General features: G+C 47.8%; 1 protein-coding gene across 1 annotated transcript in view; it reads right to left on the reverse strand.

Annotated features, from left to right (window-relative positions):
* Window positions 1-2,736: 2,736 nt before the first annotated feature.
* Window positions 2,737-17,416, reverse strand: part of LOC138246383 (tetraspanin-4-like) — a 156,823-nt gene continuing 142,143 nt past the window's right edge. Inside the window, exons 7-8 of the mRNA XM_069200952.1 lie at window positions 16,302-16,385; window positions 2,737-4,885 (exon numbers count right to left, since the gene is read on the reverse strand). Coding sequence (XP_069057053.1) covers window positions 4,817-4,885; window positions 16,302-16,385 — 153 coding nt within the window. The 3' untranslated portion in view covers window positions 2,737-4,816. The remainder of the gene's footprint in view (window positions 4,886-16,301; window positions 16,386-17,416) is intronic.

Consider the following 17,416-nt stretch of genomic DNA (forward strand, 5'->3'; position numbering starts at 1 on the left):
AAGGGGCAAAAACTAACTTGGGACCAGATGTATGAAGCATTTTTGCTGGTCGCAAACAGCCCATTGGGCAGTTTGTGACTGGTAAAAGGCTTCTGGCCATGTACCATCCCTATTTTGAGAGTAGGTAACTTGTTACTGACTCGCAAAATAGGGATTGTGAATCGCTATTAGGAAGGGGCGTGCCAAGGACGTCCCGAGTCGCAGGGCCATGTAAGAATGTTTTGCGACTGTGAATGCGGTCGCAAAACATTCACAGTTACCACCAACTTAAAATTGGTGGTAACCCATTCGCAAACTGGAAGGGGACCCAGGGCACCCTTTTCCCTTTGAGAATGGACCACTGCCTTCTCTTAAAAAATGAAAAGAAAACTTTTCTTTTTTTTTTTAAAACGCATCCTGTTTTCCTTTAAGGAAATCCTGACTGCATTTTTTTTTTTTAAATGCCGTATTCAAAAGCAATCACAGACATGATGGTCTGCTGCCCCCAACAGGCCACCATGCCTTCGATTGTGGCCATTCCCAACTGCGGCTTGCCTCGAATATTAATGAGGCAGGTCTCTTGCGACCCATTCGGAATCGCTAACAGTGTTAAACACACTGTTGTACAGTCCAGTTTGGGATTTCCTAATAGCAAATCGCAAGACTTCGCTATCACGAAATCGCAAACCACTTTTTTTTTTCTTTATACATCTCGCCCTTGGAACCTTACGATGCTCAGTTTTAACTGGCAGGGGTCGACTTGCTTCTCCTCATGCCAGGTGACAAATTTAGCCCAACATCCTGAATATATAGACTTAGTAGAAGGGCTGCAAGCAGTCGGAATGACATCCACCGCTTCAGAGTAACACTGAAACCTCTTAGTTGAGTCTGCTGTGTTTCCACGCAAGCACATGTAGATTGTGGAAGTTCAGGTGTAAAATTCTGCTCTTGAGTTGGGAAAACAGATCCTCCTGAGGAGGCAATGGAAGCAGAGGGCATGTACTCACAGACAGTATCTCAGAGTACCAGACTCCAGTGTTTGCTGAAGCGGCAAAGATTACACTTATTGCAGCCACTGTGGGTATTAATACAGGTGACCATCCCTTTGTACAGCTCTTTCTGGTGTTGCAACTGGTAGCATTTTGCAAGTAATGCAGCAGATACCGTATGGTAATCTAGTATTTGTAATATGCATCATACCCCTAGTGAGGTTACAATGTACCATAGTGCTGTTGATAGTCAATGACACTACCATTCTATTCCTAGTATCGATGTTGATCTGCATAGCAATTTGAAATAGATAGTAATAGAATAATATCATGGCTGCAAGGAGCTCTGCACAGTGTGCCAGGTATTAGTTTTGCTTGATGTTGCAAAAGCAAAGCACTATTCAAGCCATTGCCTTTCTGTGCGTATTGCTAGCATTGTAGCTGATGGTGTCATCCCTTGGATGTTGCTTGCATTGTAGCACAAAGCAATTCCATACTCAAGCCATTGCAGCAGGTGGCCTCGCTTTTCTGTGCTTATTACTAGTATTATAGCTGAGGGGGTCATCCCTTGGCTGTTGCTTGCATTGCAGGAAGTGGTTTGTCCTCCTCTACTCTGGCTCGTGGTATTTGGACAGTTAAAGTTCCCATTCTTTGACTGCACAGTTGTTCACACTGCAGCAGGTGGCACTACCATTCTGTGGCTGTTGTGATGCCAACATCTCATACTAGTTGCTGTTTGATATGGTGTCTATCACTATTGCCATCTTATAGTTGAGGCAGGCCCCTGTAGCTAAGGAGGCCCCCATCCACAGGAGGACCCTGTTTTGCCAAAGGCAGTGGTTCCCAACCTGTGGTCCGGGGACCCCTGGGAGTCCGCGAAGCCTCCTCAGGGAGGCTGTGACTTCTTAGAAAATTAAATATTATTAACAGATTAGGTCCCCAGCTTTTAGTAATTACTCAGTGGGGGGTCTCCGGATTCCAATAATAATTCAGTGGGGGTCCCTGGGTTCCGGTTATGATAAAGTTGAGTTCCACAGAAGTCAAAAGTTTGGGAACTGCTGGCCTAAGGCCTATACATTTAGGGACTTATTTACAAGCCCCTTATGCCGTAGGTATGTCAGTTTTTATATGGGGAAAAAGTGACGCACCGGCGGCGCAAGGGGCTTGTAAATAAGCCCCTTCGTGTGCATTAAGAGTGGCTTAAGTGGGAAACATCTGATGTGTGTGCGGCTCTAACAAGTGTTCAGTCATGTAAGTGGTGGCACCCACTAATTATTTAGGATGCTCTATGTGCAAGGGTTGGTTTTGATTGTTGACTGCGTTGTTAGCTTTGTCGGTTGAAGCTGTGGATGGTTGGTTGGTGCTGGACCTTCAACACGAGGGTCCTTCCATGTTTATGTTTTACAGATGGAGCACTTCCATGGTGTTGCTGGTGGTGGTATTGTGGCAAGTGCTGCAACCAGTAGTAGTTGAGGGCATGCAGGAAGAGGCGTGTCTCTCGTACTGAAGCAGGCGCTGCTGCTATCCTATTGGTTGCTGACAGCTTTACAGCCTCGTGGCTGATGCGGGTGCTGCGGCAAGGGATGCGACGCACAGTGAGTGGCTGAAAATGGTACTGCAGAAAGTGGCGCTGCCAGCTAAGGTTTTTCATGGTTCAGTTAATCACTTTTTCTGACGCAACTGGACATTTAAATGGAGAATAAAAAAACGAGTTGAGGGAAAATACTGATAGCGAGAGGCTGAAAAGTAAAGACTGGAGGCCAGAAAATGACTTGAATCAGTACATTTATTATTGATACTGCACACAATTACAAGTTTGAAAAAAAAAAACAGTTTCTGCAGCTCTCTGTACACCGGGGGCCCAATTACGAGTTGCGAGGTACTGACAGGGTGCAAAGTCAGCGTATGTATTTACTCCTTCGTGCAGTAACATTCTGCCCGTTCCGTGCACTCACAAGCGAAACCCCTCTGAATGGGGAATAACTGCAGGCAGAATTACCGCAATGCGGTATTCTGAAAGGTATTCCTTATTCCAACACATTTATCGCCAGCTCAGACAAGCGGTAAATGTTTAAAGGGACTTCTCTTCGGGGTCTAGCAAGACAGAGAGGGGACAGGAGAAGAACGGTTCTGGCAGGGGGGGGGGGGCATTGCATGCTTCCCACGTGCCATGCTCCCTTTGCAGGAGAAAAAATGCCAGGCGGGCCGGATTTCGAGGCCTCAAGCATTTTGCTGGCAGGAATTTACGGCCGACATTACGAGGGCACCCCCGGCAAAAACCAGGTGTGGGAATACTGACCCAGTCGTGATCAGATGGGATAGAATTCCACATGGGAATTGTGTTGCCTCTGACTCATAATCACAGCCCAAGTGGGTAGGGTCTGTAGACCGGATGAGGCGAGGACTAAAGCATGGAAAGCCGAAATAAAGCAAGCGCTTCGGACATCAGACAAGCAGGAAGACTCGATGACAGAAGCAGAGCTTCACAACAATACCAGGAAAGCACACGCAATGCCAGGAAACGCCAAGGCCCAACAAAGGGCGTCCCTTCGGGGCCAGGAGGCGGGGAGCGGCCCAGATAAACTGCGGAAGAGAACAAAGCACGCGCACGGAGCCGGTGCATGACCCCAGGCACAGAAACACTGAAGATGCCTCCTTCTCGAGAGAGTGTGACAGAAGAGGAGAGGGAGTGTAGAACAAGAGTAAAAACAAAGGAGGTCGGGGGAAGAGGGGAACAGAAAGAGGAGGAAGGAGAGGAGATTACAGGAGAATAAATCCGATTGAAGGTAGGACCCTAGGGAAAAAGAAAGACAGCTGTATGAAAAGTTAGAGAGAGGTAAACAACTGCTTTGAATGGGGAACTAAACAAAGCTAATTTGTTGGAGAAAAAGGGCAGGTGAGCGCTCCGTGGTGTACTCAGCAAGCAGTCAGTCTATACAGTTACAGTCAGACCTTGTGTGAGTTCGAGGTCAGTCTTAGGATGGGCAAAAGGCCAGTTCTATAGTGTGGACAAGGTCAGTCCTGAGAGAAAGAGCATGTCTCTGGTTTTAGTTAAATCATTCTTAAAGTGAATTCGAGGCAAGCCATGCTCTGCAGGCAGAGGTCACTTCTACTGGGTGAATGGTTAGTGCTGTGGCAGGAAGTCCTTTCTCTTGCTTAGGTGAGATATTTTGCTGTGAGTAGGAGGCAGTTTGAGTCCTACTTTGCCACAGGCTGGCCCTGTATGAAGAGGTCAGACCTCGTGGGAGTTAGAGATCATACTATGGTGAGTGGGAGGTTAGTGCATTAGTGAATAAGAAGTTAGTACTGGAATGAGAGTAGTGACTATGGTTATGGGTCAATCCTGGGTACACAAGACATCATTTAGAGATGGAATGAGGTTAGGTATCCTTGGTATCTCAACTGAGGGTAACTGGTTCCAGTTCTCCGCTGAAGATGGGCAGTCAACTGGTATCTGAACGTGGTTCAGGAAGCAAGCCAGATGGTGCCTCAGATTGCTGAAGATAGACAGCCAGCCAGTGCTTGAGTTCAGATGAACATAGCGGGCCACGGTTGCCTCAGTAATTCTACAAATGGGTAGCCAGGTAGCACCTGGGGTGATTTGAGAACAGGTGGGTGTCTAATGGACGTCTGGCTATAGCCTGAACTCACATGATGGGTGGACTGATGGCGCATGAGCTCAGCTGGGGGTAGGCGAGCAGCTGGTGCCTGAGCTCAGATGATGAACAGAAGATGGGTGCCTGAGCTCAGTTAAAAATGGCAAGCAGCTAGCGCCTAAGTTCAGTTCAGGAGGGGTAGCACTGCTATTGCCTTGGCTCCACTGAAATGGATGGGAACATCTGGTGACTTCAATCATAATTCTTCTCAGCTTTCAGCACCTGGCAGTACATGAGCATGGAAAATACAAGTCCCAGGACCTGCAAGAGTCAAATAGGAGAGGTTAGAGGGTAATCAGTACATATGTAGTACATGTAATTTCTGATTAGAATCATACATTCATAACCACAACATAATCAGTCATGTGTGACCCAAGAATAGAAAGTCATAATTGCACACCTACACCTTATTTATCCCGTGTAAGAATCACAACCTTGTTTATCCCATTGTCAGAATAACAACGTGCACGGATCACCCCAGGTCAGAATGGATTCACCCTAACCCATCCATCGCTGTCTCTCTCTTCCTCTCTTCACATCCCTGGAGGAAGGTCACAATCACACACTCGGCACCAACTGATGTCAGAATCAAGCATACATATCATGCAGGGCAAATTCATATGCCTCTGATTTCCAAAGCCAGGAGAGAGCTGCTGTGAGAATGAGAAGGGCTACCTCCATAAACTGCCATCATTGAAGGATGTATAGAAGAACAGAACTGGCTTCCCGTGAATCCCCTCTAGTATCCATTCAAGGATTCACCTGCACAAAGAGGGTTGGAACGAGAAATGAAGGGGTCTTTCTAGCGAAGGCAGCTCTTCGGGGACACAAAGGGATTCTCAAACACTCAATTCTCCAGCCCAGCGAGACACTCCCTACCCAAACACAGTCCCTTGGGTCCATATAAGGCACATGCTGCTTAAGAGCCAGCTGCACTTACTCTGCATGGTGATGGATGGGACAGGAATGTCCCCTGCATGGTGTACAATCATGCCCCCCCGTCTGGAGAGCCAGGCATGAGTATCTGGTTTAAGTAGCGGTTTTGATTTTGAACTTAGCCTCACGTTAACGTAGTGTGTGCCCAAAGGCCTAGGACTGTCCATTGGCATGAATGAGCTTCTCTGACCTGGTCCACACTAAGTATGCCCTCATTTGACAGACAGTAGACTACCATCCATGTCATGGGTTTAGCATGCAGATTGGTGGTGGCACACACCATATTTTGTGAATCAGTAGTTTTATCCATTTCACTGGAATGGAGGCCCACTTGTGTAAAGTTCGGATATATGCGCTAACCCAGGTCCTTACGCCATCATACCAAGTGGTGTTATGCGTGTGTGTGTCTGTGTGTGGCCTGTGTAGCACATAGTGTATGTATGAGGGATCCAGAGTAACAAAGGCTTGTGAGTTCCATTTTGAAAGCCACGGGCCTGTTTCTGTGCACAAGATGAAAGTGCAGTTGTTTTCACAGAGAATGGAAGCGTGTTGCTGACATTTTTGAGGTTCAAGGGAGGAGACCTAGACAGTGAAGTGGGGAGAGGAGATAGGACTCCTTTAAAAATTCAGTTAGACCTTTTGCTGAGAGGGGCTGTTGATTACTCTGCTAATTATTAGAAGGTGGGGTGCACAAAGGCTGTGCCAGGAGAGAGGACAGACAAAAAGAGAACCATCCCAAACCAGTTCTGAAAGTGCAGACTTAGAATCCACATCCCTTGTCTGCTTAACCTGTAGAAATGTGGGTGCTACTGACCCCCTACTGTTTCAAGTTCTCTTCAAACAAGAAAGGGGGCTCCACAGAGTACTTTGAGGATTGCTGTGCACCCGGAGCTGGTGTCTGTCTGACAGTCAGGTTCCGTAAGGTGAGGGAACATCACTTGAAGTCTGACCTTAATGGAAGAAGCGGAATCTCTGGCTTGAAGCCACTTGAGCCCACCCTGCTGCTGTGCCGAGAGAGGGAATGCGCCTGACAACCCTGCCTTTCTGAAGTGCTAGAACAGCTTGACTCCTGATGCTGTATGGGTCTACTGGCCCACGGAAGACCAGGGAGAGCGATCTACATACCCCAAGTCTTGAGGGCAGGGACCTCTCCATGAAAGTGTTCCAGGAGGAAAATGCAATCGGAGGTTGTTGCTGCCATCAAGACGTTTGTGGCAGAGATGGAATGCATTGTCATCAAGAAGCTGTGCCTGGGCAGACCATGTCACCATCCAAGTCGATGCCTAAAATGGGCCCTGCTACTGCAAACAAGAGCCCCTCCCCGTTTGGCTACCCTTGTGCCGCTGTGGCCTTTGACCTTGGCAACCCATCTACTGCAACTCAACGATGACTGAGAAAAAGATCCACAATTGCCAAGGTCACCGCCTACCTGTTGGCTGATGGTTCCTGCTGTTGTCCTGTTGCCACCTTCCCCAGGACTGGGTGTCGAGTTGTCAGGCAGCACGTCCCCTCCCACAAGTGAGAGTGAAGCAAGATGCATGCTGCAGGTCCCTGCCAGATGCCTGAAAGAGACTCTGGTGTGTGCGCTATAGTGAGAATACAATAGCAGAGACTTGCTTGAAAACTGAGCACTAGAAGTGGAATCTGCACCTATCCTTTGAGACACTCAAATGCTAGGGGGAGACCTACCAAATGAACAGGGGGGGCACCTCAGAGGGGCGAGGTGGGGTAGAATATAAGAAACAGTAGCGCAAGAATAGTGACTTTTTTAGGTGCTATGAAGTATACGTTTTAAGTGTGTATATTAAAGTATTTTTCTTTTACCAAACTCAAGCAGTGGGTTAGACATTCAGTTATTGCACTGCTGGGTGATTGCTGGGCTGAGTTTACACAGTCCCCCGCTACCTCCAAAAAAGCCTATGACTGTTCCCTATCGCTACCAAAGATAGTCAAGTGCTGAAGGGATGGTGCTTAGCCAAGTTTACAGCGCCATAGTATTGGACTATATTGAAGCATTTATATAGGGCTTACTACCCCTATGTGGGGCATTGAAGAGCTTGCCTACAAGGGTAGCACACAGTGTGGGGTTGGAAGTAAGTTGTCTTTGGTTTCATCCCAGGGAGGAAATGTAATAGGAAGTGTCACACAAAATTGACGGGTTAGAGCACAGCCGGGTGGAGGGGACTCTAGCCTATGCTGAGAATAACTGGTGCAATACAATACTTTAAACAAAATATGATATTCATTTTCTTTTTAGGTCTGGTGTTATTCAAGACCTTTTGATTTTACTAAACTATGAATAATATATTTACATTTAGCGACTCTCAGCCAGCTCTCTTCATCCTTTGGTTTGTTGTTGTGCCATTCACATTTTGCTTCTGCCCATTACAGTATATAGTATGGGGCAGTGGGTCAGCCTCCTTAAACCACTAATTAACTTCACTGTAAGTGACTGCATTTTGCTTTCTTACTAAGAGCACATCCGAACACAAGCTGGTTCCCTTTAGTGCCAGTATTTGTGCTTTTACTTTATAATTACTTTAGTATTGCCTTTGTGTTTAGAGGCCGATGTGGAACCAGGATGTTTCTGATGCACATTTCATCTTTATTAGATCTCATCTCCTGAAAATGCTGTTGTAAGTTCCTTTTGGAGTGTTTTGCTTTCCTGACTGCTGATTGCTGCTATCCGACAGCATAACAGATTGGGTCCATTTGAAACTGTTTTGTATTGAGGTATCTTCTGTCTTCCTTTCTTTCTTCCTTCCTTTCTATCCTTCTTTCTCTAATTGACATTTTAAGTAGTTCCCTTCTGTGCATTTTTTTAAGGGCAAGGCCAGTATTTTAAATAGTCCCCTTCAGTGCTAGGGAGTACCTTGGCAATATGTGTTTTGTTTTGAGACCAAAATATTTTTTTGCCTGTAGCAATTTTTTTTTCAGATTAATGAGGGCTTGGCATATTCGCAAAAAATAAATAAAAAAAATCATGTCAAAACAAGAATTGCCAGAAGCCTGGCCACTAACGACAGATCTGTTGGCTTTGCCAATGCTTGTGTACAATTGAGGTATATTTTTTAGTTTCCTCATTATTTGAGTGACATACTGGCCAGGACCCTCTGGGAGAGGCAAGCAAGGAGACCAGGATGATGGGCACTACCACTGCCAATAGTAGGCAGTGAAGCCATCCTGGTGAGTGAGTGCGAGTCTCAGCTGTGCTGGCTCTACTGGCTGAACAGCGGGTGCTAGGGTGCGTCTCCTCATGCTGGCATGGGTCACCAGAGGTATAGGTCTCCGGAAAAAACGACGCAGGCTGATGGCCACCCCAAGCAGCTAGGTCCGGCTGACCCAATGCAACCTACACTCTTATATCATCAGGGGCTGGTAGCGGGAGTGGGTGGAAGGAGTGGGGAGAGGGGGAACTTGCTCTATTTTAACCAGATACTGGACATAGATGTTTCTGGCCACTTTCTAGAGGTGTGTTAGACCTAGCATCCTTAGTGTGGTTTCCCATGTCTTTTTGCCTCTGCTTCCTGTATTTTGGACTGTGTGCTGGATTTTGTTTCTGCTGGTTTTTGGTACTCTGAGCACTTTACCACTGCTGACCGGTGCTAAAGTGCTCCCAGTGTAAATTGTGATTATTATTGGTTATCCCTGATTGGCATATTTGATTTACTATTAAGTACCTAGTAAAGTGCACTAGAGGTGCCCAGGGCCTGTAAATCAAATGCTACTAGTGGGCCTGCAGCACTGATTGTACCACCCGCATGAGTAGCCCTGTAAACATGTTTCAGACCTACACTGCAATGTGTTGGATTAAGACTCTTTTTAATTTAAAAATTCATTTATTTGCTTGTGTATCTGGATTTTTGTCGTTTTGGTCTTGTTTGATTTAGATAAATATTGGTTATTTTTCTAAACTTGTGTTACTGTGTATATTCAGGCAAATACTTTACACATTGCCTATGAGATAAGCCTGGCTGCTTAAGACATGATAACAAGGGGGCGAGCAGGGATTATCTGAGCTGTGTATCTTCCTTACCCTGACCTGAGTGAGGGTCCCTACTTGGACAGGGTGCAAAGTGACTGCCAACTATAGACCTCATTTCTAACAGGGTGCATTCATGTTGTAGTGTATTATAATGTACCTACTCTGCAGGGGGCCATATGGACGTCTTGGTGCATGGTTGATGCAGTGCATTACCAACTGGAGTATTCAAGAGTGCTTATTTTTCTGAGTTTTGACCTGCCCTTCAGCAGAGTGGGAGAGAGAGTACGGGATGGAAGGAGTCAGTCTCTTGCAGTCCTGCTGGATTTAAAAAGCTGCTAATCTACCTTACGCTTCTTCAGTCTGGCTGCAGGCCACAACATAGCACAGAAACCGCACTGTTAGAGGTTTCTGAGTCGATCAAGATCACGTTGGAGAGGGGAAGAGAGCCGTCCTGATACTATTAGATCTGCCAGCGCCTCTTGATACAGTCCCTCATACACAGCTGCAGAGACGCCTGGAAGAAGTGGGGATAGTGGGGACTGCTCTCTGGTGGGTTTCTTCTTTCCTCACAGAACTCAGACGGTCATGTTGCCACCTTTCTCTTCTGGAGTGATCCCCCTCGGACATGCTCCCCCACTGTTTGAACTTTTTTTTATTGTTTTCACTTGTGTATTTCAAAATCTCCTATTTCTAAGTGAAGATTGATAGTTGGAATTTCTCCAGACAGCACTCCCATCGCCCCGATGCCTTCTGTCAGCACTAGAAACGCGGCCTCGAGCTCCTCGGAAAGTCCACAAAAAACCTATGTCCTATAGTGCCATTTCGTACACCGGCCCCTACTGTCGTCTTTCCATAATGTGACATGTGTCAAAGGCATGCAACACGTGCAAGCCACACACTTTGTGTTGTTGTGATCCATGGCACAGAGAGATTACAAACACAAATATGTGTTCAGGGGAAACACTTACTCAGTTTGGTCGAAAGTTAAACTGCATGCTTTCCATATTTGAGAGTTAATCAATCAATCAATCAATCATAGTATTTATAAAGCGCGCTATGTACCCGTCAGGGTTTCGAGGTGCTGAGAGGGGGGAGGGGGGGGGGAGCGCTGCTGATTTAGCGGTCGAAGAGCCAGGTCTTGAGGAGCCTTCTGAATGCGAGGAGGTCCTGGGTCTGGCGAAGAGATGTGGGGAGAGAGTTCCAGGTCTTGGCGGCGAGGAAGGAGAAGGATCTGCCGCCGGATGTGGGGTACGATGGCGAGGGCGAGGTTGGCGGATCGGAGTTGACGTGTTGGAGTGTAGAAGTTCAGTCTGGTGTTGAGGTAGGAGGGTCCGGTGTTGTGAAGTGCCTTGTGAGCGTGGGTCAGGAGTTTAAAGGTGATCCTCTTGTCTACCGGGAGCCAGTGGAGTTCCTTTAGGTGAGGGGAGATGTGATTTCGGCGGGGTATGTCGAGGATCAGTCGGGCGGAGGCATTTTGGATGCGTTGGAGTCGTCTGATGTCTTTGGTTGGGATGCCTGTGTAGAGTGCGTTGCCGTAGTCAAGTCTGCTGCTGACGAGGGCCTGGGTCACCGTCTGGTTTCTGTTGGAATCCACTTGAAGATTCTGCGGAGCATTCGAAGGGTGTTGAAACAGGAGGAGGAGACGGCGCTGACCTGTTTGGACATGGTGAGGGTGGAGTCCAGGATGAAGCCGAGGTTTCTTGCGTGGCTGGTAGGGGTGGGCGGGGGTCCGAGGACGGAGGGCCACCATGAGTCGTTCCAGGCCGAGGGAGTGCGCCCGAGGATGAGGACTTCCGTCTTGTCGGAGTTGAGTTTCAGGCGACTGTTGTTCATCCAATCGGCGATGGATTTTAGTCCCTCGTGGAGGTTTGTTTTGGCGGTGAGCGGGTCTTTGGTCAGGGAGAGGACGAGCTGGGTGTCGTCGGCGTAAGAGATGATGCTGAGATGATGTTGGCGGGCCAGTTGAGCGAGGGGGGCCATGTAGACGTTGAACAACGTAGGGCTGAGGGAGGATCCTTGGGGGACGCCGCAGATGAGGTTGGTGGCTTTGGAGCGGAAAGGGGAGAGACGGACTCTCTGCGTTCTGTCGGAGAGGAAGGATGAGATCCAGTGGAGGGCTTTGTCTTGGATGCCGGCTTCCTGGAGGCGGGTCAGTAGGGTGCGGTGGCAGACGGTGTCAAAGGCGGCTGATAGGTCGAGGAGGATGAGGGCTGAGGTTTCGCCGTTGTCCATTTGATGTCTGATGTCATCTGTGGCGGCGAGGAGAGCAGTCTCAGTGCTGTGGTTTCGTCTGAATCCGGATTGTGAGGGGTCCAGGATGGAATTGTCTTCGAGGAAGTGGGTGAGCTGAGTGTTGACGATCTTCTCGATGACTTTCGCTGGAAAAGGGAGGAGAGAGATCGGACGGAAGTTTTTGAGGTCGTTGGGGTCGGCCTTGGGTTTTTTGAGGAGGGGTTGGATTTCTGCGTGTTTCCAGCTGTCCGGGAAGGTGGCAGAAGTGAAGGAGAGGTTGATGATCTTGCGGAGTTCGGGGGCGATGGTGGCGTTGGCTGAGTTGAAAACATGATGGGGGCAGGGGTCCGTGGGGGAGCCTGAGTGGATGGTGTTCATGGTTGTTATGGTTTCTGCCTCGTCCACGTGGGTCCAGGCGGTGAGGCGGCAGTCGCGGGAGGAGACGTCGGGGGTGGGGTCTGGCGGTGGACCGGTGTTGAAGCTGTCGTGGATGGTAGCGATTTTCTGGTGGAAGAAGGTGGAGAGGTCGTCGCAGAGTTTCTGGGAGGGCGGGATGTCGTTGGAGTTGGCTTTTGGATTGGAGAGTTCCTTCACGATGCCGAAGAGTTCTTTGCAGTCGTGGGCGTTGTTGTTGATGCGTTCGGTGAAGTGGGCGCGCTTGGCGATGCGGATCCGTTGGTGGTGTTCGCGGTTGGCGTTTTTGAGGGCGACGAGGTTGTCGGGAGTGCGTTCTTGGATCCATTTCTTTTTGAGCTTCTGGCAGATGCTTTTGGAGGTGGTTAGATCGTCTGTGAACCAGGCCGGTTTTTTCTTTCCTTGGATGGCGGTGGGTTTCTTGAGAGGGGCAAGGGTGTTGGCGCAGTCGAGGATCCATTGATGGAGGTTGATGGCGGCTGTGCTCGGGAATTGTGTGTGGAATTGTCTATTTCGAAATCCCATGTTTCCTCCTCTACGAGATCCCTGGTACATAAACACGTCCTAAGTGAAAGGCACACCAAGTCACAGTTCACGGTGCTGTGACAGTATGACTGGCTGCTGACCGCGGAACCAACCCGGCCGCCATTTTGGGACAATGAAGCGCTATTGGTGTGCAGACCGCTTGGAGTCGGTGTGAGCGAAGCAAGAGGGGGTAGGGGTGAGGGTTTGCGAAGAAATGACAGGTAGAAGTTCAAGAAGTGAAAAGAGCTGGACTAGTGGTTAAACTGCTGACCTAGGTTCTTAAAGGTAAGGGTTCCAATTAGCTGTAATCCCAGATTGTAAGTATATGAAACAATACAAACGTGACGTTGGGAGCGAGCGGGCTAAGGGGAGGGAGCAACAGAGACATACAGAGGGTGGCTCGTGGGCGAGACTAAACGAGGGGAGGCCTTGAAGGAAGACTGACAGCACACAGTGTGCATAGGACCAGGCGTCCCGGATTTTCACCAGCTGTCCCGACAGATTTCGGGAAATGTAGCCCATGCCCCGGTTTTTAGAGAGGCCCGCCTGAAAACAGTGAGGTGATTTTTTTGTGTTTAACAAGGTAGTGATAGTCATCAGATGTTAGGAGAAAGCAATTTAATTAACAGGCGTTATACTGGCTTTAATAATTTTCATTTTTTAATGTTCTTAGTGCCTTTGTTGTAATTCTATGCTATGCTCTTGGTTGAAGTAACATTGTAGTCCTTCTTCTATTTTTGTGAAAAGTCTAAGTTTTTGGCTCTAAAATTCTGGTCACCCTAATACAGCACCTACAAGAACAGGCAGCCCTGGGGACCAAAGCCTGTGGGAGAGAATGGAACATTTCTTGGTTTTCTAACAGAATGCCCACAGGCAACCACGGGCACAAATCAACAGCTGGGCCAGGCCCTCAGCCCACAACCACCAGACAGAGAGAAGTAAAGTTAAGGAGAACATTTTAAACCATCTAGACTGAAACAAAAAAGGGACACACAGCTCTTCGGGCACTGTAAGCACAGGGGCGGGCACTTCACTGCAAACAAGGGACCACGCTCGCTGCAAAGCAACGCAGCATTTTGGAGCAAACACAATGCATTGACTAATGCAAACTGAGATAGTAGTGAAGCAGGACTCAGAAAATACATGACAAGGGAGCTTGCCGGAAGCGTAACAGGGACGATATGGTGGCAACCAGAGGGAACGGAAATTGGTTTCTTCAGTCTCACAGGGGGAGACCGACCTCTGATGGTTCAGCATTGTCTGAAGGAGGGACCCCGCAACAGCAGCTCTAGGATACGTTGAAAAGTTGATTGCTATGAGGTGTGGTGAGTTTAACAAACATCCCGCAAGAGTGACCACACTGGAGAAAAGGATGGGCGACATGAAGATTAAACAGGTGGTGGTTGTTAGCAGGTAAGCAAGAAGCCAAAAATCTCCAGCACAGGAAAACGAACAGTTCAGAAAGGAAAATGGATCACTTGGCAAGACAGAACCAAATTAGAATTCTGGGTCTTACGGTGGATGGCCAGGATCCCGGGCACTACATAACAAGATGGTAGTCAAACAGCTGGAACTCAACGTGGTAGAAGATCCAAGTGCCATAGAATAAAATACTTCGATCATCAAAAATAACACTCAAATTGTTATTGGCTAAATTGTTACCTTGCAACATATATAATTTTTTTGCAGTAGTACATGTTGGAAGGTAACAATCTGGCCAATAACAAGTTGTGTTATTGTTGATGATGAAAGCGTTTTGATCTATCCTCCTAGAGGCCCCTTTTTGTTGTCTTGTGTTTTGTAGTACCTCTCTCCAGCAATGGCCCAACACTGCCTTTAAAGTGTCTGGAGAGGAAAGGAGAGTTTCTTGACAGGAGTGAGAGCTAAAAGACATCTGAAATACCAAGGGAACAGGGCACATTGTTTTCAGGCCTGACACCATAGACAATTAGAAAACAGAGGACCCTAATCACGGAAATCTGTAACCCAAGGAGACTGGGTCTGTCTGCTCCAACCAGTGAAGCTCCAGGTTACTTATAAGCTGAAAGAATACATGTACAGAGATGCTGGGAACGGAGATGACTTGCTTAAGTGGCTCAAGTCACTGGTGTATGAAGTAGAGATGGAGGATGCAAGGGCGGTATTGGCAAAGTCGCTCAGCTTAGATATCAGAAGTTACTCCCAGCCTTGTACTCTTAGGTATGTGACAGGTATATTCCAGCAGGGGTCTTACCAGAACATTCCACAGCACAGTTAGCTATGCTTACCATGTTTATTTTGATATCCAACTGTTATCCCAAATGTTCGATCAGGCTTTACGGAGGACGTGCAGAGTCACTATTTTGCTTTGTAACTAATCAATCTGGAGAAGTGTGCACTCTTAAAGGAGGGTTCCTGCACTTTTTATGTATTTGTGCTTGGACAGCGCTAAAGAATAAAAATATTAAAGTGTACTGCCTTTGGGGTCTTCTCATGACCAAGGAAGATGTAAGCACCAACTGGTTTTCACTGTTTCTAATAAGTATAAGTGTTCTTTTTTACTTGACCATTATTAAAAGTAATGTTCTATGAAGTTATGAGACTACCTCAACAAGGTCTCTTGACTTCTGTGCTTTGCTGCCCGTGGAGATTTAAGTCACCAAAGGGAATGATGTTGATTGTAACACTGGAGTGCAACAGCACTGGTGGCGCAACACCACAGTAGTGGAAATCAGCAATAGCCCCAGAGAATACTACCCAGTAATCTGTGACTGCCCAGGGGCATGAAGTAAAAACCTCACATCAAACACACAAGAGGTGATGGGAGGATGCTTGAAGTTTGTCTAACGACTGGCAATTGCTCGGGTAGCATTCAAACCCACCAATCTTTTGCCCACAATCCCAAGCCAGGTCCTCTTGGAATCGAAACACAAGCACCCGAAGGCCAGTGGTTAGACTTATTGCAAGCATTCCTCCTGTCCCAATTGTGTGTTTTTGGTGTACCATCCTAAGCACCAAGGGTATACCCACGCTTGAGTCCCATGCTCACTGCGCCACTGGAAACAAACAACACCTGACTGATGAGTCCCAATCAGGGCAAAAACGGCCTTTGGTTGCTTGTGTTGAGATTCAGGGAGGACCTGGGCCGGCTGTTCAGGCTGGGCTATTCCCACTGGAGTAGGGTCAAGACTAATTGGCATATGGCTGGGTCGAACCTGAGGTGGCACAGTGGGCAAAATAATGATGAGTTGGAATGCTACCCGAGCGACTGCCAATCTTTAAACTTATTGAAAACATTAGTCTCATCACCTTTAGGGTGTCTGCTGTAAAAATCGCCACAGGCAGAATCACCTAGAGACACAACTGGCACAGTAAAGAGAAATCACACATCTGTCAAGGAAAAGGAAAATCACATATACACTTCGACAATGACACGGCACATGAAGCACACCTGTCAACAGAGGATAGAATCAAATGCCCAGACATCCATGTTATCACAGGACACAATCATACAGGGAAGATTTAAGTTCTGGAAAACACTGTCCTCAGAACCACCATCGCCCCTCAAACCAACCCCACTCCCAGCTGTATGCCTGTGGATCTCACCTGTATTACGATGATGCAGACAGCAAAGATCCAAACGAAGGAGATATTCTCGTTGACGTAGTTCTGCACAATGGAGTAACATCCCTGGAGGAGGCAAGGAGAAGTATCATTACTAGGACACCCAGCCCCTTTTATCCCTGTGAGGGGAAAAAAAACACAGACCCTCATCTCCAATAACCCCAGCCCCTCCTGTCCCTGTGAGGAGGCAACCACCACATCTCATATATAAACAATCCACCCTCTCCTATCTAATCACCCTTCCTCCTGCCATCCTTGTGAGGAGGCAATTCCCTCAGTCCTTCATATCCAATCATGTCATCCTGACTATCCGTGTGAGGAAACGTTCCCCATATCCAGACCCTCACCCTCGTGAAGTAACCCCAACAGTGTGCAAAGTCAGTGTCCTACGCTTGAGTCTGCACACTGTATGACAGTGCAAAGTACAACAGTCGATGTCGCAAATGACAGTCATAGCTGTTTTCACATCAGAGCAGCGTGTGCTGTTTGCAGTACACAGCAATTACAACTGTGCAAGAGATGCAACTCTGTGGGACACATGCCACAGTCAGTGAAGTAGGTGACAGTCAAAGCAGTGTGTGATTGCAATATGCAACAGTGTGCAAGAGTCACAACTCTGTGGGTTACATGCAACCGTCAGTGAAGTAGGTTGCAAGGCAGTGTGTGATGTTTGCAATACTAGCAGTTAGCAGTTACAACAGTGTGCAGGAATCGCAACTGTGCGTGCCATATTATAACAGTCAGTGAAGTAGGTGACAGTCACGGCAGTGTGTGATGTTTGCAGTACGCAGCAATTGCAGCAGTGTGCAAGAGTCTCCACTCTGTGGCAGTAGCTGTTTCTTCTTTAGGGCAGGGAAGCGCCGCCCTGCCTGCTGTGACCACAGCAGCGCAGCTGCAGCAAATAAATGGTAATGGTCATTACCATTTAAGTGCACTGTGCACTTTGAGTATGACGGCAGGGGCGGGGCCATCCGACTTGCAGACAGTTGCCTAAAGCATAAAGTGCGCATGTTGAACAGGGCGGCTGTCTTGTGACGGCCAGCCTGACGTGCGCACTTCACACACAGCAATCTGTGAGTTACACAGCAGCTAGGCAG

Source organism: Pleurodeles waltl, chromosome 7 (genome assembly GCF_031143425.1).
Source record: "Pleurodeles waltl isolate 20211129_DDA chromosome 7, aPleWal1.hap1.20221129, whole genome shotgun sequence".
Classification (NCBI taxonomy): domain Eukaryota; kingdom Metazoa; phylum Chordata; class Amphibia; order Caudata; family Salamandridae; genus Pleurodeles; species Pleurodeles waltl.